The sequence below is a fragment of the Serinus canaria genome, chromosome 2, assembly GCF_022539315.1.
Source record: "Serinus canaria isolate serCan28SL12 chromosome 2, serCan2020, whole genome shotgun sequence".
In the NCBI taxonomy this organism is placed as follows: Eukaryota; Metazoa; Chordata; class Aves; order Passeriformes; family Fringillidae; genus Serinus; species Serinus canaria.
Genome location: NC_066315.1, coordinates 124,622,285 through 124,650,087, shown reverse-complemented (window position 1 = coordinate 124,650,087; position 27,803 = coordinate 124,622,285). Strand labels below are relative to the sequence as shown.

General features: G+C 36.4%; 1 protein-coding gene across 1 annotated transcript in view; it reads right to left on the bottom strand.

The window, feature by feature from the left end:
- RALYL (RALY RNA binding protein like) overlaps positions 1-27,803 on the bottom strand; it is a 364,189-nt gene that overhangs the window by 52,266 nt on the left and 284,120 nt on the right. Inside the window, exon 3 of the mRNA XM_050970884.1 lies at positions 16,898-16,973. Within this exon, the coding sequence (XP_050826841.1) occupies positions 16,898-16,973 (76 nt within the window). The remainder of the gene's footprint in view (positions 1-16,897; positions 16,974-27,803) is intronic.

Sequence of the window (27,803 nt, the reverse complement as noted above, 5' to 3'; positions counted from 1 at the left end):
AGATTTGTGCAAAAAAACTCACAAACCAGTAGACCAGTTTAATTATTATCATCATCTAAAATCCAAAACATTGAAAACCCAGTCCCTTTTCTGTCATCCAAATGATCATAGCTCACCCTTCCATTTCTTTCTTGGGTTGACATTCACATGGAACTAGAAGAATAGAAGAGGAAACACTGATGGGCTTTGCATCTATACCTGGAAGCACAGTAGAAGCCAAAACTGCACGTCCTTGTGGTTGGGGCAGTCCCAAGAAAATTTGAACTTGGCACTCTCTGTGCTCAGGCAGTGCTGACAGAGAGCAATAAAATGACAGGGCCCTTCATGGAAGGCTTCACCCTTCTGCAGGTTCTGTGCACTAGTGTCATGTTTTGGTTTCCTCTTTTTCTGCCTAATGAAATGAATTATCCAGAGGAAGCACTCAGTGTTTGGCTGGAGAGGTTAACTATAAGCAAGATGACTGAAGAAGGAAAGCCCTAGAACTTACTTACATACTTCATAATACAGAAATTTTGTAATCAAGGGAGACATAGCACTACCCTGATGGAGGATATTCTGGTGGATTTTACTTGAAAACAAAGTATGTGTGATAGAATGCCCTGTGGAAAAAATACTGCAATTAAAAATCTATTTGAAGTCTGTTCTCAAGCTGGAATTCAATTTGATTTAAATAGTGTTGCCCTGGGTTTGACCTCTCTTTATATTTGACTAAATGACTTTAGATAATTTGCTGAATTACTTTTAATTAGCTCAAGTGTTCCTCATAGTAAAGAACACAATTATCTGTTGGGCTTTGTTTGGTAATTCAGTACATGGCAAATTAATATAAAGGTTTAAAACTGCAACACAATATGAAATAACATCTTATATAATCTTTATTGGTGACATTTGTCAATAAAAACACTTTTTGCCTTTCTTTTGAACCTCATGTACACTGACTTTTCCAGAGTTTTGAGGAATTCTTGAAAAATTAGCTATGATTTTTCAAAAAGACTAATTCTGATAAGTTTGAGAAGGGCTGTCATACACCTCCAGGAAAAATCTTAAAGCAGATGTCTTCTTTGCAAAAATATATTTTTGTGTCCAAGAAATACTAAGTAGACAGTAAACAAAGGGAATCATGTTTTAATTTTGTAGGAGTGGTAGTGAAGAAGAAGAGATTGAGAGTTTTCCTTTCTCTCCTGAAATTAATTTCCCATCAGAAAAGATCAGTTTGTCAATATGCCAAGGTAATATATCAATTTGAATAGGAGGGAGGGAGGCTAATCAATAGCATGACTGGGACATGGCAGACTGAGGTGGTGTTCCACTTTGATTCTCAGCTAAGATTTTCTGAGCTAAGATTTCCCTTATCTACATATCATAGATAAGTTCTGCAGGAGGAAAAAGAATTTTTACACTAAGTTTCTCAGTTCAACCAGTCACTGTAAACTGAACAGGCCTAGGCAATTGATTACTCCCCATTGATATGCTACAGTCCTGTCACCCTGTGTTTAAAATAAAGACCCTACAAATTTCCCATTTAATGTTATTCCCCCTGCACCCTGTCTTGGAGAGATATTTTACAAGGTCTCATTAACCCAATTGTGCATTTTATGATTTTCTTTACTGCTAAGGTTTCTTATATAAATGGCAATTATCTAAATTCCATCTTTAACATGGACTGAACATCCAGATGGACAAATTTTCAAAGTTTGCAGGCAAACATACAGGAAAATGTGACTAGAATAAGGGTGTGTGAATTCCTCTTTGACTCGTAAACAAATCATGGAATGACAGCAAGATCCCAAAGAAAATTCTATTTTCTTAAGTAATTGTCCTATTAAGATTATAGGCAAGAATTTTTCTGCATTTGAGGCCTGACCCAAGATACATAAATCTGTATAATTACTTGTTAAAGAATCCTCTCCTCTCCTTCCCAAAACTGTGTACAGGACAAAGTGAATAACATTTCTAACAATGTCAGTGCAGTACACAAGCAAATGGATTTTAGCCAAGGATTCTCCAAGGTAATTAATTATGAATCAATATATTCTTCCTCGTGGTGGTCATATAATTTCATCTTTAAGCACTTAGTAGGAAAAACACGTGGAATTTAATGAATTTGTTAGGATTCTTATTCTGACTTGCTGAAGAAACAAAACCATCTGCCCTGAATCAGAGAAAGGGGTCAGGAACTAATATCTTTTCAGATGAGTCATCATTTTAGGTTACAACCTTCATATCAAAATTCTTGAGGAAGATTAGCTGACTGTGTAGCTGACATCACACATTTTCTGTTTGACTATGAAATGCATGAATAGTGACTGCAGTTTTCAAGGGGGTTGGGAACGTTTTTATTCAAGCCAGATAGGAAGGTCAGGACAACTGTAAAGCATTTTGGACTTCAGTATAGTGTTAATGCATATTTAGACTGACTGATGTGGCTGACTTATTTGCCTGTCAAGTATGTCTGTTTTGCACTGTGCAGCTTTAGGAACCAAAGAATTAGCAGGACCAAAGATTTAACAGAAATATGCATAGTGACAGAATATTTAGATTTATGGCTCACCCTGTTTTTCAATGCATTAAATTTTAAAATGATGAGAACAACTCAAGGGACCTTTCAAGAGAAACTTAAGTTTCCATTCACATAATCAAACATGGATGCATTTTTCTCTGAATGTTGAGTTTGTGGTTTGAAGTGATCAAAACCCATCTTTCTTCAGAACTTTTAAAGCAGTGTTATATGTTATCTATTTTTTTTAAAGCATGTGCATTATAAACTTTGCTACCTCCTAATATTTCTATTCAATGCAAGCAAGCCTAACACAAGCATTTCTTAATTTAAAGAATAAATATAATTTCATATAACTTTCACTATCTATTGAGTCTGAAAGAACAATTGTCGATGAATACCACGTCATCCTTCCTTTCTGTGACTTAATTTCAATCCAAGATAATTTTCCTGGATATTGTCAGCAACTATTGTCAAATAGAATATGATAAGAAGCTCATTTTGTCTTCTGAAGCTTCCATAAATATTTTTATAAATGTTGACAATTTTTATCAAGAAACTCTGTCATATTCTGGAACAACTAAATGGTAGAATGACTATATAGAAGATCTAATCTATTAGAAGTGTTTCAGAAGCAGAGGGAATGGAAGAATAATTTACATGTTTATGTCAATTTTTACAATTGTCCCTAACAACTTTAATAAGTTCTGCTCCCATCTGGTGGTTGACATTGCAATTGATAACTCAGATTAGAAAAAAAAAAAACCAGCAACCAACTGTTGTTTTCATGAACATTGCATAATGTCATATACTGTGTATTAGTTTTTGCTGTACCTCAAGAGGTTGTATTAGCACTTAGGTCGACAGACCTAAGTGCTTTTGTTATTTATTGAAATATAAAGATTCTAGCATAAAATAAATACATCACTTAAGCCATGGGTGGAAACTAACATACTGTGAGCTCAAACTGTCATTTCTCTGTGCAAACTGCATCCTTTGATGCTTGGTGGATAAAGGATAAGACAGATGATAGGTAAGACTTAGTCTCATTTTTAAAGCTCTTGATATTGCCTGAGAGTCTCATAATCAAGATGAGAAAATGAAATCTATCTCCAGCATGACCATGAACAAAGAATTATGTAAATGGGAAAGAGAGCCACATTAAATAATAGGAACACTCAGTGTTATGATTCATTTAACATTGGTGTGCATAAAGAATTTTAACAAAAAGGTTACTGCATGTAAAATAGGTACCAAAAGCTGTTTTTTAATCTTCCAGTGAAGAGAATTAAATATGATTTTTTAATATAAATTGAAGAATTAGTATGAATTCAGTATGATGAAATTCAAAAAAGAATAGCAGAGTGAGAATTTGAGAACAAGAACTATTTTATACATATATGAAAGGAAGAAAAACTGGCTGGGTATTGCAAAAAAACTTGTTAAAAGAGGAAGAACTGAGTAACAGGACTGCTAGTTATAGGGATGTATTAAAACATCTTTCCTCAGAGCTGATTGAGTAGTGTCCTTTAATCAGCACATGCTTCCTCTCTTCTAGTCTCAGATCATAGTTAATCAAAGTTCACGACTGAAATATTCAAGTGTACTAAAACTAAATTTTACTAATTACTGAAGAATTTCTTCAATAAGAAAGCTGCTACACTAGGAAGCACTCTAGGGATAAACAGATTATCAAACAAGATTATCCCTTTGGCTACCAGCCTCTCTCTATGCAGATCTATACATAATCCTTAATAGATGTATAATACATATTTAGTCCCTTTTGAAAGTATCACAACACATTACACATTCTGACTGATTAAAAAAGATACATTTTTTAATAATATTTTGTGACTTTTTTGACTTGGATAATTATTTAAGATTGAGAATAACTTGGATCACTTCTTGAAGCACCAGCTTTTCTCCAAGTCCATGAGGAAAAAGTAGTACCAGCAGAAGCTAACTTCCCAAGACATCTGTAGGTGATATGGATCTTACACAGCTTAATTTTTTGTGATAGAGAAAATTGAAATTATAGTTTGTCCCAGCAGGACAGCTTGATTTTCTGTCTAGGAATGCTTCTGCTCACTTTTGAGTTTGGTTTGCATTCATGCACTTGCTCTGCATTTAGTATGCTGCAAGATGGAGGTGCCTTTAGTCTTGTCAGCATTTTGAAGTGGAAGAAATGGAATTTTGTCCCAGTGTATGTATATATATATATATAACAAGATTTTTTAAGCATTTTATATGTCTGGACAACAGCAAGTATGTGCAAGGTTTTTTAATAATTAAATTAAATTAAATTAAAATAAATAAAATTAAATTAAAATTTTTAAAAATCTGCAAATATACTGAATATTGATACAGTGCATTTTATGTAGCCAGTTCTACTTAGCACCTAACCTCAGGACAGTGTAGTGCCATGGCACTATCTGTAGGAAAAAACTTTGAGGGAACACTTAGCACAGGATGCTGTCAATAATACCTGATATCAGCCTGTACTGATCTGTAGCATATGTACTAGATGTATCAGATGTACATAACAGATGACCAAATTTAGCAAGTTTCCTAGCAAAATGTGTATCTTACATCATTTATAAACATGAAATTCTTGTCATAAGTACAAGCTTCAGGAGCCTGTAGGATTTTTTTACCCCATGGGTAGCTAGGATAGATAACCTTTTCTCCACTAGTCAGTAGAATGTAATTAATAACCTGTTTGGGGTTATCTTTGAAGTTTGACAGTTGAAAAACTGAATAAAAGGTATCTTTATGTACAGGGAGGAAGTGCTTCACAGAGACTGCCTCTTCCCTGTGCTAGATCTCACAGCAGCAAGAGGCTAGGATGAGACTTAAGCTAGCATATGCAAAAGTTGGTTTTGATATACCAATAGAAATGTACATTGTCATAGTGTATACTGAATGCATTACTGTTATAACACAGGATGGAAGGGTTTTGGGGATGTGGTAGGAAAGGGTGACATGGAGAACTCAGGGGAATAAAGGAAAAAATGAAGTAGTTTCCCATAATTTTCTTATATGTGTGGCCTAAATTTTAGGCAGCAAGAAGACAGGGAAACCTAAAAGCTCTAAGTAATTTAAAAGCTGTATCCTATCTGATTTTACAGGTTAGATTTTGCTGCATCTTTTTTTATGGATCCAAAACTTGCAGAGATAACATGAACAGTGGCACGGAGTCTCATAGTTGACTAAATCCTGGTAGCATGTCTGAGGAAAATTAAATTGTGATTTGGAGTAAGATTCATTCAGATTCTGCATTTGAAAACCTTCTTAGATAAAAATGGGTTCCAGTTTCCTCCCATGCCACCCAAGAGAAGTCTTCTGTTGCCAAAGAGAGTTATAAGCTAAACTGTGTTTAACCCATGCATTGCTGTATGATATTTCCAGTCATGAAGCAATTCACACTTAAATTCTTAATGAGATTCTTTCAAGTTTCCCAATCTCAAAACATGCTCAATTCAGTACCTTTGTTAAAGAAAGCAAAGGAAACAAAACCTGAAGAAGGAAAACAACTCCACTGTCAAAAAATTGACAACAGCCACTGTCAATTTTTCTCAGCTTTTTCCCATGATTTTTACTAGTTGCTTAATTTTGCAAAAATCTATGCTCCAAAAAAAAAGACAGATTTTTGAGAAAAATATAATGTTCTAAGTAGTGTCCCTTAGAGATCTCTTCCTTACAGGCTTAATCATTCTTTGCATGAAGCTGATTTCACCTGACCCTCTTCTGCTGTAAAGCAGAGTAAGAGCACTCAGGTCAATATGTACTGATCTGAAACCATCCAGAATGTCTTCTTCAGGGTGGGCTGGACAAAACAGTGTTGACTGATCTAATGCACACAATCAATACTACTTTGCTGCATGGCTATTTGCAGTCACAAATAGATGAAGGTTAATGCAGGCAGTGCCTTTGGGGATCCCAAGGGTAGAGGCTTAATATCCTTTTTCCTTCAATGACAATGCTAACACTTTAAAGCAGTACCAGGAGGGTCACTTCTCCAACAATGAAGGATTCAAGCTTGTCATGCTGCTTCCTAGAATAATCTCACTCAAGCAAAACTGAAAAATGCAACATACATTTTTATGCCAATAGGTATTAGAAAATGTTCATTTTTTAGGACTCAAATCACATATGATTATGAATTCATCTTTTACTTTTAAAATAAAATAGCCAATGCTTTTGCCAGAAATTTTGGGAATACTAGCATGCAATACCAAAAAGGCATGCAATTTGGACCCTCTGCTTTAAAAATAAAATTACATTTGACGTTATGAATTAACAGCCCTAAGTATCAGCTCTGGTAGGGTGGATAACATATTTTTAGACAGTATGCTCCAAGACTAACAGACTTCACCAAGAAATAAAGCTTAATGGTAGTTTTATTTTTATAATTCACTGCATAATAATGTGCTGCTATTGTCCCTCTGTGTTTCACACAGCCTTCCAGGCTATTTATAATTTTACTTAACAATTCGTTTTCTTTCAAATTAAGTATACTTTAAATTTCTTCTTCTAATATAATCCATAAGACTTTAAAATGTGTTACAGTCTCTTGCTTATCCAACCTTCCTTATTTATTCACAGAGTACTAAATTTATAACCCAGCATCATATTTCTGTTGCTCTCTGTAAGCCACTTAAATGGTGCCCTTGCAGTACACCAGCAGCTCCCAGACCAAATTACAGCCTTCTATATAATTAGAGGTGTTACATTAAGTGAGAACCAATGCCTAATTGCAAGTCCACTAAGTGGCTCTCTGAAGCACAGCGTTCTGCATCTCTGATTGCTGCAGCAATTAAGGGTTTACTAAATTCCTGAAAATTAAGAATTCCTCTGCTCATTTGCAATGCCAAGACAGGCCCTTCTCTATTCTCTGTCATGAACCCAAGACTTAATAGGACAGTTTCTGAACAGCACTGTCTGCAACTCTTGACACTGTCTCTATGATGCCTTCTTCAATAAAACTCAAATGTAGAAAAACATCATGTTGTCAGTTTCCAATTTTTTTTAATATGTTGAAGGCACTAGACTTTTTAGCCTAACTGAAACGCAGCAGAATACCTACAGAAGACATCATCTTCATATGGAAGACAACATGTTGAGTCCAAAGTGATTATTTCTTAAATTAAATGCAAGAATCCATGCAGTAATAAAGCGTAGAAATCTCACATGCAATAAGGGATAGGAACAGGCCTCAGGCTGTCAAGATTTAAAGCAAATGTGTGACTAAACCTACTATTTCTGTTTGCCTGCAGGCAAACCCATCAATACTCTGGATCTTTTAGGAATTTACTTTTTGATTTCTAAGCCAAAGATTTTTCATTTGTATTAGTAGCCAAAATTCTCGGAAAAGAAAGGAGTCATAATTATTTCCATTGAATAAGAAGGAGTCATAATAATTTTAATGCCATTGTAGATTGTAGATATGTTGTCTGTTCTACTGTGGTATAAACAGTGATTAAAAACCATGAAAAAAAAGAGATAAGTTTGCAGTTTGATACTTTATCTATAGTATATTGCTTCAGGCTTCATAGCAGAAGGAAAAACTAAGAAAGAAAATTATGCACCAGGAGAAAGCCCCAACAATAATAAGTGAACAGCCTATTCTCCAAATTTTGCTATCTCTGAGGATGAATGTGATTATGGTGTCTGGGCTTTTGTGGAAGAAAACAACATCATTCATGTGATGCCATATATCACCTTATGCAAGAGGAAGAGTACTGAGATAGGAAGAAGGATGCAGCTCCTGTGCAGATGTGTATAAGCTGGACTCACATCCTCTTAACAGAGGAAAAAAACCCTGAGGAAATACTGTATAAGTTTAAGGGATAACTTGAGGGAATATTGTTACAAAGACAAGTGCTAATCTTTACATAGGACCTACTTCTAAATGGATCTGTGTCAACGCCATAATTTAAAAACTAATGGTGAATAAAAGCAAGCCATCATGAGAAAAATGTAAGATTTATCATATAGTGGTGATCTGAGAGGCAAAGCCTGCCCCAGTCCCCTTCTTTAGGGGAATAAGCAGTATTTTTTTAAAAATGAATAGGAAGATTTAAAAAAGCAAAGTTTAGGTGTCCTAGTTATTATTGGAGTTACCCCACAGGTTAGGAATAATAATACTGAATGAAGAAATCAAGATGCCAGTTGTATTTTATATATTTCTTTTCCTTTATCTGTGATTTATTTCAAAATAAACAGAAGCAAAAGATTTTCCTGCTGCTAAGGACCTGAAATATCTTTTTCTCCTTCATTTTCCCCCCTCTCTAAAGCTATGAAGTGCTGCACAATCATACTCTGAATCATATGAAAGGGCAAACCTAAACCTTTGTCTGCCTTTCCCAGCCTCTCTGAGCATTTAATAATAATTTAATAATGGGACATTATTAAATTAATAATTTAATAATGGGACATTTTTAAATTATGGTGTTTTAAACATCTATGGGACAAAACTGATTGCAATTAATAATTTAATTGCAATCGGTTTTGTCCCATAGATGTTTAAAACACCATAATTTAAAAATGGAGACCTGCATGTGCTGCCTTCCATCAACAGACTTTAAAAAAAATTATTCCTGTGATATTAGTTATTTGACACGGAGATCTATCATTGAAAGAAAACAAACAAACAAACAAAAGGTTCAAATTGAATCACTGGGTCTGCTGTAGCTTTGTATTTGTACCTTTTAAGATTTTTAATGTAATTGAGAATACTATTTAAATTCTCAACACAAACAAACTTTGTACTGTTCAAGTAAGAATCTGAAACTAAATTGTATTTTTTCTGTACAGTAATGGCTGTTTCAAAATGTGACCACTGGCAACATCCTTTGATGAAATTAGTGTAAATAATATCCTGCTGGACTTAAAATCTCTCTGTTTAAACATATCTAGAATTGTGGGGATTTTTTATGGAAGCTAAATCTGTTGTCAGGAGAAGAGCTGCAAAACAACATTTATTTTAGGTCCATTCCACTGTACTGAGATAAAATAGATTGTCTCATAAAGAAAAATAGTCAAAAACATCAGGAGGCTACATTTCTGTAGAAAAAGAATCACTTTTTGATTCAAAAGAAATATCACACCATATAGTCTTAATATAACATAGTCATAGAAAAATTATGTTCCATAAGCATATTTGTTTTTCATTCAGAGTATAGAGTAATGTAGGGGTTGTAACCTCAACTGAATGTAAGACTAAAGTGTCAGAAAATACTTGATTAGGTTTGCTTCCTGTTTTCTGGACTGTCTTTAGTCTCTTACAGATCAGTAATAACGATGGACACATAAGTTCATTAAGAAAAAAAAAATATAAAGAAAAAGTTGTTGGAAATCTAGGACAGTATTGAATTAAGAAAGATACCTATACCTGCAGTAACTTTTATTATATGAAAAGTCTAAAAAGATTGATAATACACTATCAGTGGCACACTATTACAGTATTGATGCAAAATCCTGCATATTGTAATGGAATGGTAATGGTTGTTTGGCACAGAGCTTGTTGAGTTTATGTTAATGTTTTCGAGTGGGAGGAATGACCTCAATAAGATTCTTGCACTAGAAGACAAAATCAAGTTGCTCATCAGTGTCCCTTTCACACTTTTTCCTGAAATGAAGGGTGCTCAGGAGTGGTCAGAAAAACAACTTAGAATAATGATGGCTCTGAGGCAAACCAGACCACACCAAACTCTATAAATGATATTTACAATAAATGTAAGAAGTAGAGGGCAAGTAGAGAATGACTGCAAGCAATTCTTTCAGCCTTGCTATAAGACTAAAAAAACCCAAGGAAATGCAAGATGTGCAACATAATTCAATCAGTTTCATGATAGAGATTATAAAAGTAAAATGTACTGAGTAAATTGATAGAATATTTGTGTCAAAAAAACCCATTGACATAAAAAGTAACCTTACCATGTAAATAAAAGAATATCCCTTTCCAGTATACTAATATTAGACATTTAATAAAATAATTTCTTCTAGAGGCCATGGGAGTTATGAAATTTTAAAGTAAAGGCTGTTTAATGCAGATAATTAGTAGCAAGTTAAATCAGGCATGTTAAATATACATTTCAATTTCATTACTTGACAAAGTGATTGGTAATGGGAAACCACTGTGCTATCTAACACCACTCAGAGAGTGCTGAACTGTACATCAAAAATTTCAGAGAACAGCAGGGAAAAAACTTTTATTGGAGGGAAGCCTTTGCAGGGTCACCATGTGCTACATCTGGGCAGTGCTGTGGGAACTCAACACCAGGGGCTGGCTCTGGTTACAGCCAAGCCAAGGCAGTGAGAGGCTATTTCACTCAGTATTCCCTGGCTTTCTTTAGTGAATCTATTCACTAAATCCATTCTGTTAATTGCCTTACTCCAGGATGTGCCTCAGCAGGATGGATCTTAGGCTAGCCAGCTTCATTCCCAGACAGCAATAGGAATACTGGAGGACTGGAGTTTGAATAACACCTTACTAAGTCTTGTAGATGTGACACTGGGGCCTGCCAGTTTTGCTTGTGGCACTCCAAAGAAGCTTGATGTTTGGCAAGGATGAAAATAATCCACACAGGGATTATTTTTCTTGGTTAAAACAGTCTTGGAAAAAGTCTATAGGTCAACAATAATGTTAAGTTTTGTAGAGCAAAGAGATTGGCTAGATACCCTGGCAGCACCCAGTAACTTGCCTTTCCATTTTTCTTCCAAAGCCTAGTTCCTTGCTTTGCCACATTATACAAATATCACTTTGACTGGGGATTTGTCAAGTCACTAGCTTTCTCAGAAAGCAGCTTGGATGTGACATGGGGCACTGCACTCTCAGTTGTACCAGTACCACCACTCTGGTTTTGACTCCCCATGTGATCTCCAGCAGATCCCCACCACCACCCCATGCAGCAGAGCCTGCAGAAATTGTGCTCATTTCATGGCAATATAAATGGCACCATTATGCCAGCCTGCAGCACACTGCTTTTGTTTTTTCAAAAGACTCAAAAGTAGGTGCCCTTGTCATCCTTCTCAAATCCTTTTAACCTTGTTACTACCAGAGAGGTGCCAGATAAGACTTTTAGCCAGCTCCCAAGCTGTCAGCCATCGAGAAAGGACATGCTGCATGTCCTGAGGGATGGCCAGCCACAGGTGGCATGTGCATGGTGGCTCTGCTCCACCTGTCCTGGGGCTTGGGTCCACTCCTTGGGCATCTGGGAATGGTTGCACACCACCCACAGCCTCCAGAGTCAGCAATTGAAAAAAAGGCTTCTGAAATGGAGAAAAACCTTTCAGGCATGTATTTAACATGCCATATATCATGGTAGTGGACTGAAATGAACAACAAATAACTAAAGTATTTTCTGATGAAGAGAAGCAGAATAACAGTCCATCAGACTACTTGATTGATTCTACTTTGGTATGCTAGAGAGTAAACACAAGAAAAAAACAGTAAATGAGCTTTCATATGGTGACACAGAGTTGCTTCAGTGAAATACTGATCAAAACACCACTTAATTAAAAAGATAAAGTGTGATGTTTTATTTTACCAAAACATTGCTCCCAAAGAGTGATTTAACACATTTGTGTAAGCACCTTTAATCTTCACTTTGTGCTTCAAAGATACTAAGATGTGCTGCTGGAGGCTAGACGAATACAATGAGATGCAAAACAATTTTAAGATGCAGATTTTTTAAGAGTGTGATTTTCTGCAGAAGTGGTGTGTTGAAAAGAAAATTCAGAACAATTTTGAATCTTCTGGGATTTAGGTTCCCCCCTCAATGCAACGCAAATTAGGATGGATGCTGGTGGAGTTTACAGCTGTGTTAGAATTTAGCTACTCTAAGTATCTTTTAAGATATTCATTGAGCATGCTTAAAATTAAAAAAAGTTTTTAACAGCTTTCTGAAGCAAAGACTAAATGTACTCAAAATATTTTTAAGGCCTAAACAAAAAAATAGAAGTAATTTTATTATTCAGTTGCACCTAAAAAAAGTTGTATGTCTCACATTTAGGCTCATGCTAAATTTCACATAGATAAGATTAAATGAGACTATTTTCACACAGATCATAAAAATAGAAAAGTTAAAATAAAGGAATGTAGATCCTGAACTGAGATACCAAAGAATATTATACCATTACAGGAAAAAATGCATCTAATTACTTGGGCACACAAGGAAATTATGAGGCTATAACACATCATAGAGATCAGTTGCTCTGTATTAATGACTTATGTGTATATCCACCTATAAATGTGATATGAACTTCCTTTCAGAAATGCAAAGTTCTTTGAACACTTTTGAAGCTTCAAGTACTTCAAAGTAAATAAAATCCTGCAATCCTGTTCAGCACTCCTTGCTTATCTTAAAATTCTTCTTTATGTTGTCTCACATATGAAAAATACCATTTAAAAATCCATAACAAAGGAAACTGAAATGTTAACAGTTATTATCCTTATTACTGTGTTGCGCACAGTCGCTGTTTTTCCATTGGATGCCTACCTTAAGACAGCTTCTTCTAGGCAACTTTCCTGAACATGCTCATGAAAACTGAAGAGAGTCAAAGCTGGTTTAAATGACTGTCCTACTTTTGTCCAGGACAGAGTTATTTTTTACAGTAGCCAGGAGTGGTGGTGTGTGGTCCCAGCTGCCAGGAGACTGAGCCGAGAGGATTGGATTGCCTGAGCCCAGGAGTTGTGGGCTGCTGTGTGCTCTGCCCAGTGGGCCTGGCCATCACCTGAGTACTGTTGAATACCATTTTACATCCCTGCCAGGGACAGGGGAAAAGGACTTTATTTCTGGTTTCTGGAAAGCAAGGCATTCCTTTCCAGTTGGGAGAAAGTGTGGTGTGTTATGGAAAAGCTGGTTGGTATTGGTCACAGGCTTTTTGTGTAAGTAGATTTTGTCTTATACCTTTTGTTAATAATGTTACTAATATTTTTGCTGTTACTGTTCCTTTTTTTTTTTTTTTTTTTTTAATCTCATTGCTATTTCCAGTGAATTGTTCTTGTCTCAATCTGCAATTTTCACCCCTTTGTGCCTCCAATTCTCAACTCTATCCTGGAGCAAGAAGAAGGAAGGAAAAGAATGTGAGCGAGCAAGTGGAATCTCATTTGAGAGAGTCTCAGAGGGTACTAAATTGGGGTGTCATTGCTCTACCATGACAATGACTTTATAGCACATCTCTTTCTACATTAAATTTGCTGTCTTGTCAAATAAGGAAATTATATTGCTTCAGCATAATATGCTCCTGATTTTTTAACCAATTAATTAATTTCTTGGTCTTGATAAATTGATTTCTAATAATGTGTTTTAGTACATTTCTTAGAATCAAAACTAGTCTCATCTAATAATTTTCTGTATATCTTCTTCTTAAAAATAGGTATAACACCTTCCCATAACCACTGTTTCTTTGCCTTACAAGACCTCCATAAGTTTTTGGAAAGAATCACTAATAGCTCATGTACAGATCTGCTAGTCCTTTGAACATTCTACAGTGAGTGTTATCAGGTCATTTCCATCAAATTCACTTAGTCAAACATTGGTTAGCCAATTTTTTTATTGCATACCCTCTGGTAAAAATTTATTTTCTGTAATAGCTGGTCAGCTAACCACTTTTGATGAAGTAAAAGAAGTCTTTTCTGTATCATCTGCTCTATTTTCCTTATAACTGAAAATCAGAGTATGTTACTCTAATGTCAATTTATTTTTATCTTTATACTTTGTACCATTATATACTCTCACCTTTCTGACATCCTGTAGAATGACTCTGCTCTTCTTTTCTACTTCCAGTCGTGGCGTTTTGATTCCACATTTTGTACAATTCCTTTTCAATTTTTAGGATGTTAGAGAAAGTTGATGCTGTCATATAATTCCTTTGATTTTTTCTGCTTCGGGAGAATTTTCTGTTCTACCTTAAGCACACTCAGTGCAAGATTTTCTGCACTTCTTTTGTGCCTCAAATTTCTTTCCAAGAATCTTTCTACTCACCAATCTCTGAGCTCACTTAATTCTGTCCTGTCTGAAATCCGTTATCCTCTTTCCACTTACAGTCCTTCCTTTTAACAGTGACTATTTTGCAACAACTAAATTTTTTAACAAATGACTCTCAGTGCAAATGAAATCTAATTTAGTCACTTCCCTCTTATCTGTCTCAGTCTTGTGGGCGGATCCTGGCCAGCAGCTAAGCACCCACATAGTCACTGTCTCACTCCCCTACCATTGTCCCCTATCAGGATGAAGGCAAGATTGAAAGTTAAAAAGCCTCATGGATTGAGATATTTGCAGTGTAATAGGGGAAGGGAGAAGGGAAAAAAATCCAAGTGAGGCATTTCCAACTCCCATAAGCTGTGCAGGCAATCTCTAAGCAACAGCTGCTTTGGAAGAAAAACCTTCCCTATTTTTATTTCTGGCTATATGAGAGACTATCTCACTGGCCAGGTTGGGTCAGCTGTCTCAGATATATTTCTTCATAACTTCTTGCCCATACCAAGCCTATTAATTATAAAGGCAGAACAGGAAAATGAGAAAATCATGAAGCTGTGCAAGCACTGTTCAGCAACAGTTAAAACATTGGTGTGTTTTAGCAAAAAATCCAAAACACTTTCAAGATTCTATGAAGAAAGTTAACTCCATCCCAGTCAGACCCAGTTACAGTGTTCTGAGATAAGTAAATGTTCTCGATGTTTCCAAAACTTTATTAACCACTGATCTTCTCACATATTGGGTTAAGCGACACTGAGATAATAAAAGTTCCTTGTTATCATACAATCACAGAATGGTTTGTGCTGGAAGGGACCATACTATAGAATGGTCGAGGGGGTTGGAACGAACCTTAAAGGTCATCTAGTAAAACCCCCACACCATGGGCAGGGATGCCATCCACCAGATAAGATTGCTCAGGGTTCCATCCAACCTGGCCCTGAATATTTACAATGGGACACCCATAACTGCCCTAGGCAATCTGTTCCAGTGCCTCACTATCCTCTGAATGTAGAATTTCTTCCTAACATCTAATCTAAATCCCTCCTTTTTTAGTTGAAAATTGTTCTTCCTTTATCCTATCTCTATCTGCCCATGTAGAAAGGAGTTCTATTTTATAAGCCCCCTGTAAGTCCTTTCTTGTGCTCAGTACTCCAGATCAGGACTCTGTACTTCAGGTGAGGTCTTACAAGGTCAGAGCAGAGGGAAAATTAAGATGAAGGGAGAAATTGAAGGATTCTCTTAGTTGCTCATAAAAGCCTCATGATCTTCTAAAGAAATAGTTTGCACTGCATCCATAAAAGGACACAATCTAAGATATTTTTCCTCTTTAAAATTCCTTTAGAACTTTCCACAGGTCTCTCTTCTCCCTATCTTTTCTGTAGAATGAGTATTTATGAGAAAGCCTTCAAAAGCTCAGAGGTAGAAATGAATATAAATGCCATAAATCACAGAACATCTTTCAAAATCTTTTGAAATACTGGAACAGGGACAGAATAGACCAAGGTTACCAGGAACACCTACAGAGTTTAGTAGTTTGCAGTTGAGAGTAATGATGAAACAGGGATTCTCTTCTCCAAAAATAATACTTCTATCACTTCAGCTAAGGACAGCTATATGATAAAACTTCAAATTTCTTCTATGTAGCATGAAGGCTCAGACCTAAAATGCTTCTAGTTGTTATATTCTGAAATGCCACCTTCAAATTTCCATCTGAAGCTTTCAGAGAGACAAGGCAGGAAAAAGTACTGCTCAGGTGTGTCTGACTTCACTCCTGAGATGTTGCTCTCAGAGCCAGTCTACCTATATTTCAGCTACACTAGAAATCAGCCTTAATCCCTTCCATGGATCTGGAGCATAAATTCTGTAGTACTTTTATAAGATGTAAGGTTTATTGAGCAGAAATAGATGTAGGCATGGTAGCCCTAACAATCTGTAATACTTCACTAAACATAATTGATTTGGAAAAAAAAGTAGATGTTTCCTCAAGTTTGTAAATGCTCTATGACAAAAGGCATCTGGGAATATGAGAAAGACACTATCAATGCCCTCCTGATCAGCCAAGGAAGAAATCCAGTTTTTGTCAGAACTCGGTTCTCATCCCTGGCAAAAAAAATCCATGAGAAACCAATTTGTTGCTCTGAAATTGTTAGTTATTTAGCTGACCATTGCAAATAAAAAAGTCACAAAAATGAGGCCGTAGCCAAGCACTGAATAATAAGGACTAAAAGTTGAAATAACACTCAATTAAGAAAAAAAATATTGATAATAGTACTAGGAATGGGAGCATTATTAAGTACTTAGATTTCATTATCATTTGGTAAATATTGCACAGTGCCATTGGTAGATACATTTTAGGTTGCCATAATTTCCCTGATAAAAATTGTATTGGGATAAGTTAAAGTGAAATCTCACCTACCTGTAAAGTGCTGAAAGCGGCCTCTTGTTGCCAGGTTTTGGTCTGTATGGTTTTGGTTCTCCTGCCATGTTGATATCTGAAAGCAAACATTTGACATCAGTAAGTCTAATACCTGGAAGTTTGCAAAGGCACCTTCAAGTCACTGGAAATGAGTAACAAGCAGTAAAAATGGACAGCATACCTATAACACTAGTCTAGTTTTTACCTCTTCTGAATTGATGCTGTAAAGCTTTCAAAAAATTTTTACTGTAATGCATGAGGAATTTGGGCAAAATATTCTTAACAGAGAGAAATGACATTTTTAAACACACAAGTTTCTACTTGGTGAAGCCAATAATGTATTTCTAATACAGAAAATTTAGATGGTAGCTTAGATGGTGAAATAAACTATGATCTCAAATCAAAATCTGTTGAGGAGGACTGCAATTGTTCTGAAGAGCTCCCCTTTAGGAGCTAAAGAAATTCACACTGATCTTTAACTGCTACTCTATCATCCACTCAGAAAGTATCTATTTCCCATCCCAAATGCATCACTCCTTGGAGAATGAGAAAATCTGGGTTTGCAAATGTTTTCCCTTAAGCAGATACTTATTCTTCTCAACAAGATCAGAAATCTTGCGAATGCTTTGAAAGTTCACTTATGTTCTACCTGTAAATTTATGCTTGAAATATAAAAGAAAATCATCCTTACATAGGTATAAGCTTGATGTAGTTATATAGATATATAGCTTCTACAGACATTATTTTTGTTCTCAAATTTGTCTCTTCATTTGAATCTTACTCAAAGACATACCAGGAGATAGATGTCTCATTATGATTGCTAGAACAGTTATATGTGGAAAAAGCAGAGACCCCTCAGTAGAAAATATCTTCTGGAGCTTAGGAAGCTATCTGAATAAAAACAAATCTATATTAAAAAACTCCTCCATTCTGATTAAATGTTGCAAAATTGACTTTACATCGAATCACATGGATAAAGTGAAACTTTTGTTTTGCAGCATCCCTCAAATTTCATGCAATTTGAGGGATGCTGCAGCTAAATCTCTTCTCAGCTTCAACAATATAAAAAGAGTAACAGTCAACAAAATCATCAGAATTATTTCAGTGTAAAATTGCTGTGACAGACCATCATATCCTATTAAATGTGGAATCAAGTGGGGGTTGAGACTTGCAAGAAAACATGTTTTCAGTAAAGTCTATTTTGACCTGAAAAGTCTATTTTACACTGAAATTGACTGTGGTGGAGGGAGATGTAGAAAGATAAGGTGTAAGAGTGGGGATAAACACAGTCCAGTGTTTTAGCAGTGATGCTAAAAGCTCAAACATTTTTATTTATTATTTTTGACCTGAGACTTATTGACTGGATATTTTTATTTCACACAAAATTAATAAAAAACTCCCAATCTGACCTTTTTTAGTAATCAGAATTATTGAAAATACATGTCCCTTTTTGACAGAAAATATTTTGCCAATGGAAATTTCAAACTTCAAATATTTAAAAGAATTTTTAAAATTTTACACTTTTTTTGGATATTTTGAGCTCAGTCAACCTGTATTTAAAATTATACAAGGACCTGATATAAAATGTGTTTAAGGAGAACTAAATAGTAAAAAATACTTAATGAAAGATTTCCTTATATAAAGTATTTCGGTATCAAATTTTACTGCAGTTTCTTCTGTAGCAGCTGTATTACTATTAAATCATGATTTTTCATAAAATAATAATTTCTCTGTTGCATCTACCTCTCTGAAATTGGAGAAATATTTGTAGACAGTTTTCATGCCTCCTTAAAATGCTTTCCTTCCCTTAATTTTAGCAAGTGCTTTATTAAATATATACTATTTTTGTCTTCAATTTTTGTTATAAGTTCAGCTATGATGCTGTTATTTCAAGATATAGAAATTCTAATATGTTGAATCCACAGAGTAAATATCAAGCATTTCTGAAAACCACTGTGGAATTTTGATAGCTCTGTTGCATTTCCATCGGCTCCTGGAAACAACAGAATTGGAACACAATTTTCATCCTGTGACCTTTGCAATAATTAGACCTTTTCATACTATCTTTATATGTCAGTTTAAGGTCATTGACTGTGTTGGCTTTCACCATCTCCAACTATGAGCTGGACAGATTTTAAGGAAAAAAAATTAGAATTATAATCTGCTCTTGGGAAATATCTGAGGTACCCTCTTCACAATACCATAATCTTCACATATTTTTCATCTCTCATCTGTTACTGTTTCAGAGATATATCTTAAACATTCTTCTCCTTATACCCTTATTTTAAAAATCCATATATATTATACCCAGGTTTTAAAAACTTTATCATATCCTCCTGGGACAGATCAATACTACCATGATGACTGTTCTTATAGACCTACATTTGCAGCTCTACAAAACCCACTTTTCTAAAAGTTGAGCAGTGTAGAAGGCTGAGGGCTGTTAGTTATGTGTTCTCTTTATTTCAATCAAAAATGTCAGAAAGGTGACACTGTAAGAGGCACAGTGGCAAAGCTGTTCAGAATCAGTTCAGATTCCCTCACATTTAAATAAATCTCTAAACAGTGAACCGCTTTATACAGATAGTAATAGCCCCAAATTCTCTTTAGCACAGGAAATAGTTCTTAGAAAAGCTGTGCACATGGGGCTTTTCTGTTAATATGAAAGTGATTGAATAGCTCTGCAACTCCCTAAGCACTTTGTAGCAAGTTAAGAATGGATGTAGGAAATGCTTTGAAAAGTTAGAAAAGATTTTCACCCCATTATTTTTTCAGCACTATCTCTCCCAGCCTCAATTTTCTGACTTAGATTAGAAGTGAACTTGTCAACATTTCGCAAGATAGATTATTTCTATCCCAACTGGAAATCTTGTGAGATAAGCTGTTCTCTTCCTTCATCCATCATTGGTTTCACAGCAGACATTTACATCTACTAGATCATAAACTCTGTGTCAAATAAATTTGCTGTCAGCAGCACAGAGATTTACCTGTGCTAATGATTCCACCCCAAGGAATGCAGAAACATATCACTCCTTAGGCTGTCAAATTAGCTACTACACTTGTACATGAATATGTACCAGACAACTTCCTTCACAAGGGACACAGACATTCCCAGACATTTCTTCTGGAGAGGCATAGATTTGATTAATTGGCACCTGATGGATATAGAAATGGCTCATGGTCACACTCAAAAATGTGTTAAATAGGTGGATTTTCTACTGAAGACCACTGACAAGTGGCATTCCTTGGGGATCAGTATTGGGACTGGTGCAGTTGAACATCTTTCTTGGCAACACAGACAGTGGCATTGAGTGCACCCTCAGCAGGTTTGACAATGACACCAAGCTGTGTGGACACTGAAGGCCAGGGATGTCATCTGGAGAGATCTCAATAGGCATGAGAAGCGGACCCGTGTAAACGTTATCAAGTTCAACAAGGCCAAGTTCAAGGTCCTGAACCTGGGTCTGGGCAATCCCAAGCACTGACACAGGCTGGGTGGAGAATAGATTGAGAACAGGATTAGGGGGTGAAGATGAGAAGCTTGATGTGACCTGGTAATGTGTGCTTGCAGCTCAGAAACCCAGCTGTACCCTGGGCTTCATCAAGAGCAGTGTGGCCAGCAGGGCAAAGGAGGGGATCCTGCCTCTCTGCTCTGCTCTCAAAGCACTGTGTCCAGCTCTGGGCTCCCAGAGTAAGGATGTGAGCCTTTTTAAGTGAATCTAGGAGAGGGCCACCAAGATGATCAGAGGGATGGAGCACCTTCCCTACGAAGACAGGCTAAGAGAGCTGGGGCTGTTCAACCTGGAGAAGAGAGGGCTTCACAGGCACCTTTCCTATATGGGAATGGAGCAGCCCAGGGACATTATTTTCTCAGCTTGTATGCTAGAAATGATCACTTAGATATCAATACCAAGATAAATTCATCGCCGAAATTCAAAATACTATGGAAACACTATGAATATAAAAGTGAATATGCAGAAAACAACATGTCATAATGCAGCATCCTGGTCTTATGTGCTTTCAGAATCAAATAAAATTACATTCTTTATCAAAAGAAATTAATTTTTAGTTCTATACTTTCTTCTTATTGTGGCAGAGCTTAGTCAAAGAATGAGACTTAGATTTCATTCAAGGTTGTGTGTCACCAGCAGAATAGATCTGATTTTGAGAATGGTATTTCTATTTGTGATTGTACTGAAAATGCCTGGTGATTAATGACAAAACATAAAAATAATTTTAAAAGAGCATGATTACCATTTTAGAAGGGCACTCATTGTATTGAGTGGCTACAAAAAATTGTCTGAAAAGACAACTCAACACAGCATGATCTACATTTTTTCTATCACCATCTCCTACTGTTGACAGCCTACCTTCTCCAGACACGAACATCCCACCTTTGAAGAAGCAGGGTCTGCTAGTCCTTGTGCTTTGCTTCCAGATTCCCCAGCAAAGTAATCTGAGAATCTGGTCCTGAAGACAACAGCGCACTTAAAACAGGCTTTGTAAGTGCAAGCAATGGTACCTAAAGAGCATTCATGCCCTAGGAGTATTTCAGTATTTCTTGGTATCCTTACCCTTCAGATTCTTTCAAAAGAGTAATTTAAAAGAAAAAAACAAAACAAAAATAATTTTGTTTCAGAAAAACAAATGCCATAAACAGGAAGCTTCAACAGGCACTAACCCAGTTAATGAAAATGGGGATTTTGAGGCTTTCTGCTGACAATCCAGACCCCATGTCTTGGGCTACATCTAACCTACAAAATTAAATGAAGCCCTTCAAGGCACGAGCACTCTTTTATCTGTTGTGTTAAATTGTTAAATTGACTCTTACCATGACTTTTAGTCACAGTTTACAAGTGCTGTCCCATGCAATTTCTAGATATAGGTAGAGAATGGACATGAGCTAGAGACCACTGCAGGAATTTCACCCCGTGAAAGAGAACAGATCCACGTACCTATAATTTAATATTAAGGATGTGACCTCTGAGTGTGGGCTCCATGTCAGAAAGATTGGAAACCAAAACCTGGATCCAAGAAAACTCCAAGTACCTTTAGAGCTCAAAAGATGATTTTCTAAGACATGTTTCCTCAGATGTTCTTCCACACATTCTTGTGAATGGTTACAGAAATGAAGACATTCCTTTAAAATTTCTACATTTATTTGACTTAAATTTTTAATAAAAAAATGTATCATTGTGTATTTCCAGATAAGCTGGAAATAGATCAATATTTAATGGAAGAGATGGTAATTTAAATTAGGATACAAGAAGGAATTCACAGAATGAGTGTGCAATCCATATACAGAGGGAAGTATTGATAGAGAGAGACCAGAATGCATTTTCTCTTCTTTCAGATGACAAAAAGTATTTGGGATAGAAGAGAAAGACCAAGAGGTAGATGCAATTTAGAGAAATCTTGTAGCCATATGGCTTATATCATAATTGTACAGCAGAAAAGCTAAGGCTAATTTATCTTTCTTTTACACTCTTCCATCTACTAGTCTTATAAATTTCCCTGCTGCTTGCTAAAGAAAATTTAAAGAAGTCATATGACATTTTTTATATCATAAACTAACTTTTTTCTTTATATGTTCCATTGATTACATGTCATCTCCCCCCTTTCCCCCATCTCTAGCATGTGAAAAAAGCAGAGAGAAAAGGACAGCTCTCTGTTCTCTTCCATTATGTGCTCAAATTGTACAGCTGTAAAGACGAAACTTTCCAGAAAATTGAACACAAGCTCAAATTGATTCTCAAGGCTAGTAAAATATTAAATGGAGCTCAGGGTCACACCTTTTCCTTTTCCATAATGGTATTAAAAATTCCTGTGGGACTCTCAGTATTTGGATTTTCTCTTAGCATTGAAGTAATTGGAAGCCTTTTTTTGAACAGAGATGACAGCTATTGTTAATGCTTCATACAGAAAGAGCTGCTTGTTGAATAGTATATAAAATTGCTTTGTTCAACCATTTCTCCTTTCATTAAATACTGCTAAAATGAAATGAGGCTATAGGATTATATAAGCTATCATTCTTAAAACCATTCAGTAGCAAAAGTGTCAGGAGCTGTCTTGCAGGAAATTTTTTCTGTTCCCCAGGGAATTGGGTTGGTGTGAGGACAGGCGACAAGGAGGTCAGCTAAAAGGGGGAATCCTGTGCTGTCTGAATGCCCATCACACATCATTCCTTCAGAGCCCTGGAGACAACAGCCTCTCAGCTCCAGAATTGATGCCAATGTACTTCACTCAATGCTGCGGGGAAGCATTGGTCTGCCATCCCTGCACCACCCACCCCAAGTAACACCACAATCTGGACCAAACTTCCTGGCTCTATTGGTTGTGCCATCAGAAATGTTCAATGTCCAGACCTAGGGAGAGTCATCACTTCTGCTGGGGGAAGGGGAGAATGCTTTTTTGTGCTCTTGGACTGACTGTCCATGGACTCCTCTGTGATTGAAGAATCTATGGCCAAGACCCTAAAAACTGCTTCTCTTCCGGTGCTGGAATTTTTTGTAGAGGAATTCCTGCAATGTGGCAGGGGTACCCCTGGGGTACTGGGCTGCAGGGGAAGGAACACCAAAGAGAATCTGGCATGCCTTGTGAAGGGATTCCTATGGGAAGGAAAGCAGCCCTGTTGCTGGCAATCCTGCCCACTCCTCCTCCTCTGCACAGGGCTTGTGCATTCCTCTGCAGGAAGCCTGAGACTTGCAGATGCAAGAGGTTCAGATTCAGCTTCAAAGGGACTATATGGCCATGGCCATAGACACTTATCTGCAGACCAGCTCTGTAAGAGCTGTGGGGGTTGGGGTGCTTACTGTAGAAACACAGTCTGGTTTGTGCCTTGGCAGCCATGAAGGTGACTGTCACACAGGTGTTCCACCCCCCCAGAGCCAAATTATAGATGCAGGCAAGTATGATCTCCCTTCTCATTAAAAGAAGATCCTTTTAATTTAATCAGACTTGCAGCTTCTGTTTCTCACTCACAGAGCAAGATTTCTACTAGGTACTTGTATAACACGTGGACTAGTAAATTATGCACATGCAGATAATTAATATTGCCATGAGGGTAAAAGAAAGCAACAGAAAAGTACATCAGGAACTTTCTGCTGTCTTCAGAAAAAAAGAAACAGTTTTTATGTAAGCCTAGCAAGCAAGAAAATGAACTAATAAAAAGAGTTCAAGCAAGGAGTCTCATATGATTGCAAACCCTGTTTGCACTTCTAGCTTCTCACTATTGTTAATGGGAAACAGTCCTTGATTTACAGCTTTTTTTTTTCAGACAGTGAAGAGTGCAAGGATTATCTTTGCTTTCTCTTGATCACAGTAAAGATGCTGTTTACAAATAAAATATAGAGCATCTGTCTTCTTTCAGATCAAGTGCAATCATTACAAGGCAGCAGGCAACAAACTCTCTGCTGCTCTTCTCTGATAACAAAAGATAGTTATTACCATGAGACTCAGACAAAGCTTTGTGTTGACTGGATGTCTGAGTTTCTCAGCACTGCAATTAGCCCCAAGCACAAACATTAAAGAATGTGGTGGGGATAGAGGATGAAAGTCCCTCATCTACTTCTTTCAGATTTCAATATGATTTATTCTAGGGAACATGCCCTGAATCTTGGTAATTTTCAACTTGTCCTCAGACTACATTTTTTCTCTCTCTCTCTTCTAATACTTGGCTACATTCTCTGCCCCATGGCCATTCATCTGACTCTCTTACTGCGGTTAACTTCATGCTCCTAGCAATAGTTTTTCATGACAATTGAAATCTGTAGTGTACAAAAGAGTTCAAAATCCCCATTGCCCCAGTCCTTTTGTCTTACTCACTATTTCTCCTGCAGATGGTCAACTTTATTAACTCAATCATGAGGAAATTTTTTTTTCCTAAAATAGCAATCACAATTACAACATTTTGCAAAAATTTACCAGCATTATCTGCATTTGTTAATCATATTTCTTGAACACTAAAACAAAATTTGCTTACATGTGGAGTGCATTTTCTCATAATCTTGCAAAGTGAATGAGGCCAAGGCTCTCTGGGCATCGCAGGCAGAGTGGCTTCCAGAGAGAGACTTTGCAATGCACATGCCATTCTGCATGTTGCAGCCTGGGACCTTTCCTGGTTTGGGCAGGAGGTTTCAGCAACTCCAGGGCCAGGGAGCAGAGGCAGTAGGTGATGGTTTGGGGCAGAAAACATTGATGGACACCTTCAAAGTGCTGTTAGGTGGGAGGGAATGTGTCTCTCTGAAGGGCTGGCTGGGATCAGCATTTCAGTCATCACTGAGGGGTTGGTAATGTTCGATACCCTGACCTTTGCTGTCAAAACCTTCAAGCTGAAGTCTGACCTTGAAGGTATTCCCACAGGCTAGAGGCTTTCATTCAGGCTTACAACAGATCAGAGAGGAATAATGCAGTGGATTTCACTGAATCTTGAACAATGGTTTTCACTGATTAGGGAACCTGGTGGGGGTGACAGAAATGGACCTGTGCAGCCCCAAATGCACTTTCAACACTTTCCAATAATATTCCTCTCCAAAACGTCTGCTTTTACCCTCATTCTCCGACATGAAATCTTTTGTCTAATCTTCACCATTCTTGGCTTCTCAGATGATCTAAGATGCAGGCTTTCCTGTTGGTCCCACTTTACTTGAAAAAACCTATTGACCCAAAGCAATTACTCTCAACTGATTTCAGCTGTTCAACTCTCCTTTCCATACACTCTCTTTCAGCTCATGATTCTCATGTTCCAGGTTTTGTGGATTTAGAGATCTATAGAGGGAGGATTTTTTCAAGCTCTGAGTTTACTTTGGCATTGCATAGCATGTCTTCTGGCATTTTCTTTCTAGTGTCAGCTTTATGAAAACTTGTGCCCCATATTATACACTCATAGAAATATACAATCATGTGTGTTGGAAGGGAGCTTTAAACATCAAGTTGTCCAACTCTCCTGCCATGGGAAGGGACATCTTTCACCAGATCAGGTTGCTCAAAATCTTATCCAAGCTAGCCTTGAACACTTCCAGCATTGGGACATCCACAGCCTCTCTGGGCAACCTGTGCAGTGCTTCACCACTATCACTGAGAAAAAAAACTTCCTTATATCCAATATATCTCATAATACAGTCCAGAAAAGTTTTGCCTTTGTAACACAAATGTTGTAAATCATATGGTGGACAGCTACTGAATTAGCTCATACCTTATCATGGAAAAACTAGAAATATTACTTTAATGCTATTATAGTTTTATTATTATGCAATAATATATATAAATATAAATATATATATGATAGTTTTTGAATTATAAAATAATATAGCAGTAACATAAACAAGATAAAATGGAGATAATTCCTTTGAAATTTGGCACATGGAATGAAATTTTATGGTGGAGGTGATATGCAAAATAAGCTATGCCAAACCCAAAATTTCCTTCACAGCAATGCTTAGGTTCTAACCATGTTCTAACTGTGTTTCATTGGCAGCTTTTGAAGTTGCTCAGTGGATTCCATTCAGTGACCAGACAGCAAAAACATGGAGGTCTATTGCAAAAGCAAGGCATTTAAAAATTGCAAACACCAAAAATCTTCAAAATCAATGACCTGCACTGTTTTATTTCTATCTCAGTGGCATTTTTGCAAGGAAAATAGAAGAGTTGATAGGAATAGAGAAAATGCTATATCTTGTCAGGTTGATACTTGATATACTGTAATTTTCTGCCTTCAGCAGCCCCAAATACTTTTGGAAGAAGACACAAGAATCACAAACTAGGTAGAAATAAGATTATTTTCCCTCATTCTCTTATCATCTCAGCATGCTTCTCATCCTAAAATGCATAGCAGTTTAGGATTACTTTAAGTCCTAAAGCATGATGTTTTATCTTTCTTCCCTTACTGATTTTTTCAGTACCTAACTGTTAGGAGCTGGAACCAGAAATCAATTTCAAATAGCCTTACTGAGTAAACGTCCTATTACTCTGTTCTTGCTTATCATATTGGTGTTCTTGTATCATATTGGTGCATTTTTAAATGAAAATATGTTCCTTGACAAAAAATGAGCTTTGTTTCAACCTTATATTTCTCCTCCTCTTAACTGCCTCAAATCCTTTTTCAAACACTATTTCACTCATCAGTAATAACAAAAATAACAAAAGTCATGTCAGAAACCCTTTGTTGAAACATAAAACATCATCATTCTCCATGCAATTTATTGGACTTCTGATGTTTACTTCTGTATTTCTACATTTGGGGTTGCATACAAGTATACTTTACATGCTGCTTCAGAGGTTCTCTCACAAATGGTTTAAGGTACTAAGTATTATCAATGACACAAATTTGCATATATAAATAATCAATAACAGGAAAAAATGTAATAGCTTGCTAAAAATGCTATAATGAAATAAAATAATTATTTGAACCTCATTAAATCAGGTCTCAATATCAAAAGTATTACCAAAAGGACCACATGACATATTTCAGTTGAATTTCAAAGAAGAAAAGGTATAATTACCATGCACATTAGTACACAGTGCTAGTGAAGCTCTCACTGAACATTCCCTACCTTTTATGTTAATTGGGTTCGTGTTCTTCTATGCTTCCTAGTAACATTTTCTGTCTAAGCCAGCTTTGCCATAAAACTGTCTATTTTTATTACCCACAAAGCAAAGATGTAATTTGGCTCAGAAATCACAGGAACCTAGAACTGCCTCACTCTGAATTAATTGTTCTCCCCAGAAATCTGTGAGACCACGAGACTTCCAATTTTTTTTTCAGAATGTGATTATTTTGAGCAAGCTGCACATAAACACACATCACAAATGTTTGTTAAAAGGCTTTGGAAACTAATCTTTACTGTAGCTGGGATAAGAAATACATAAAGCTAGACAAGACAGTGAACACCAGTTGGACATTTCCTTC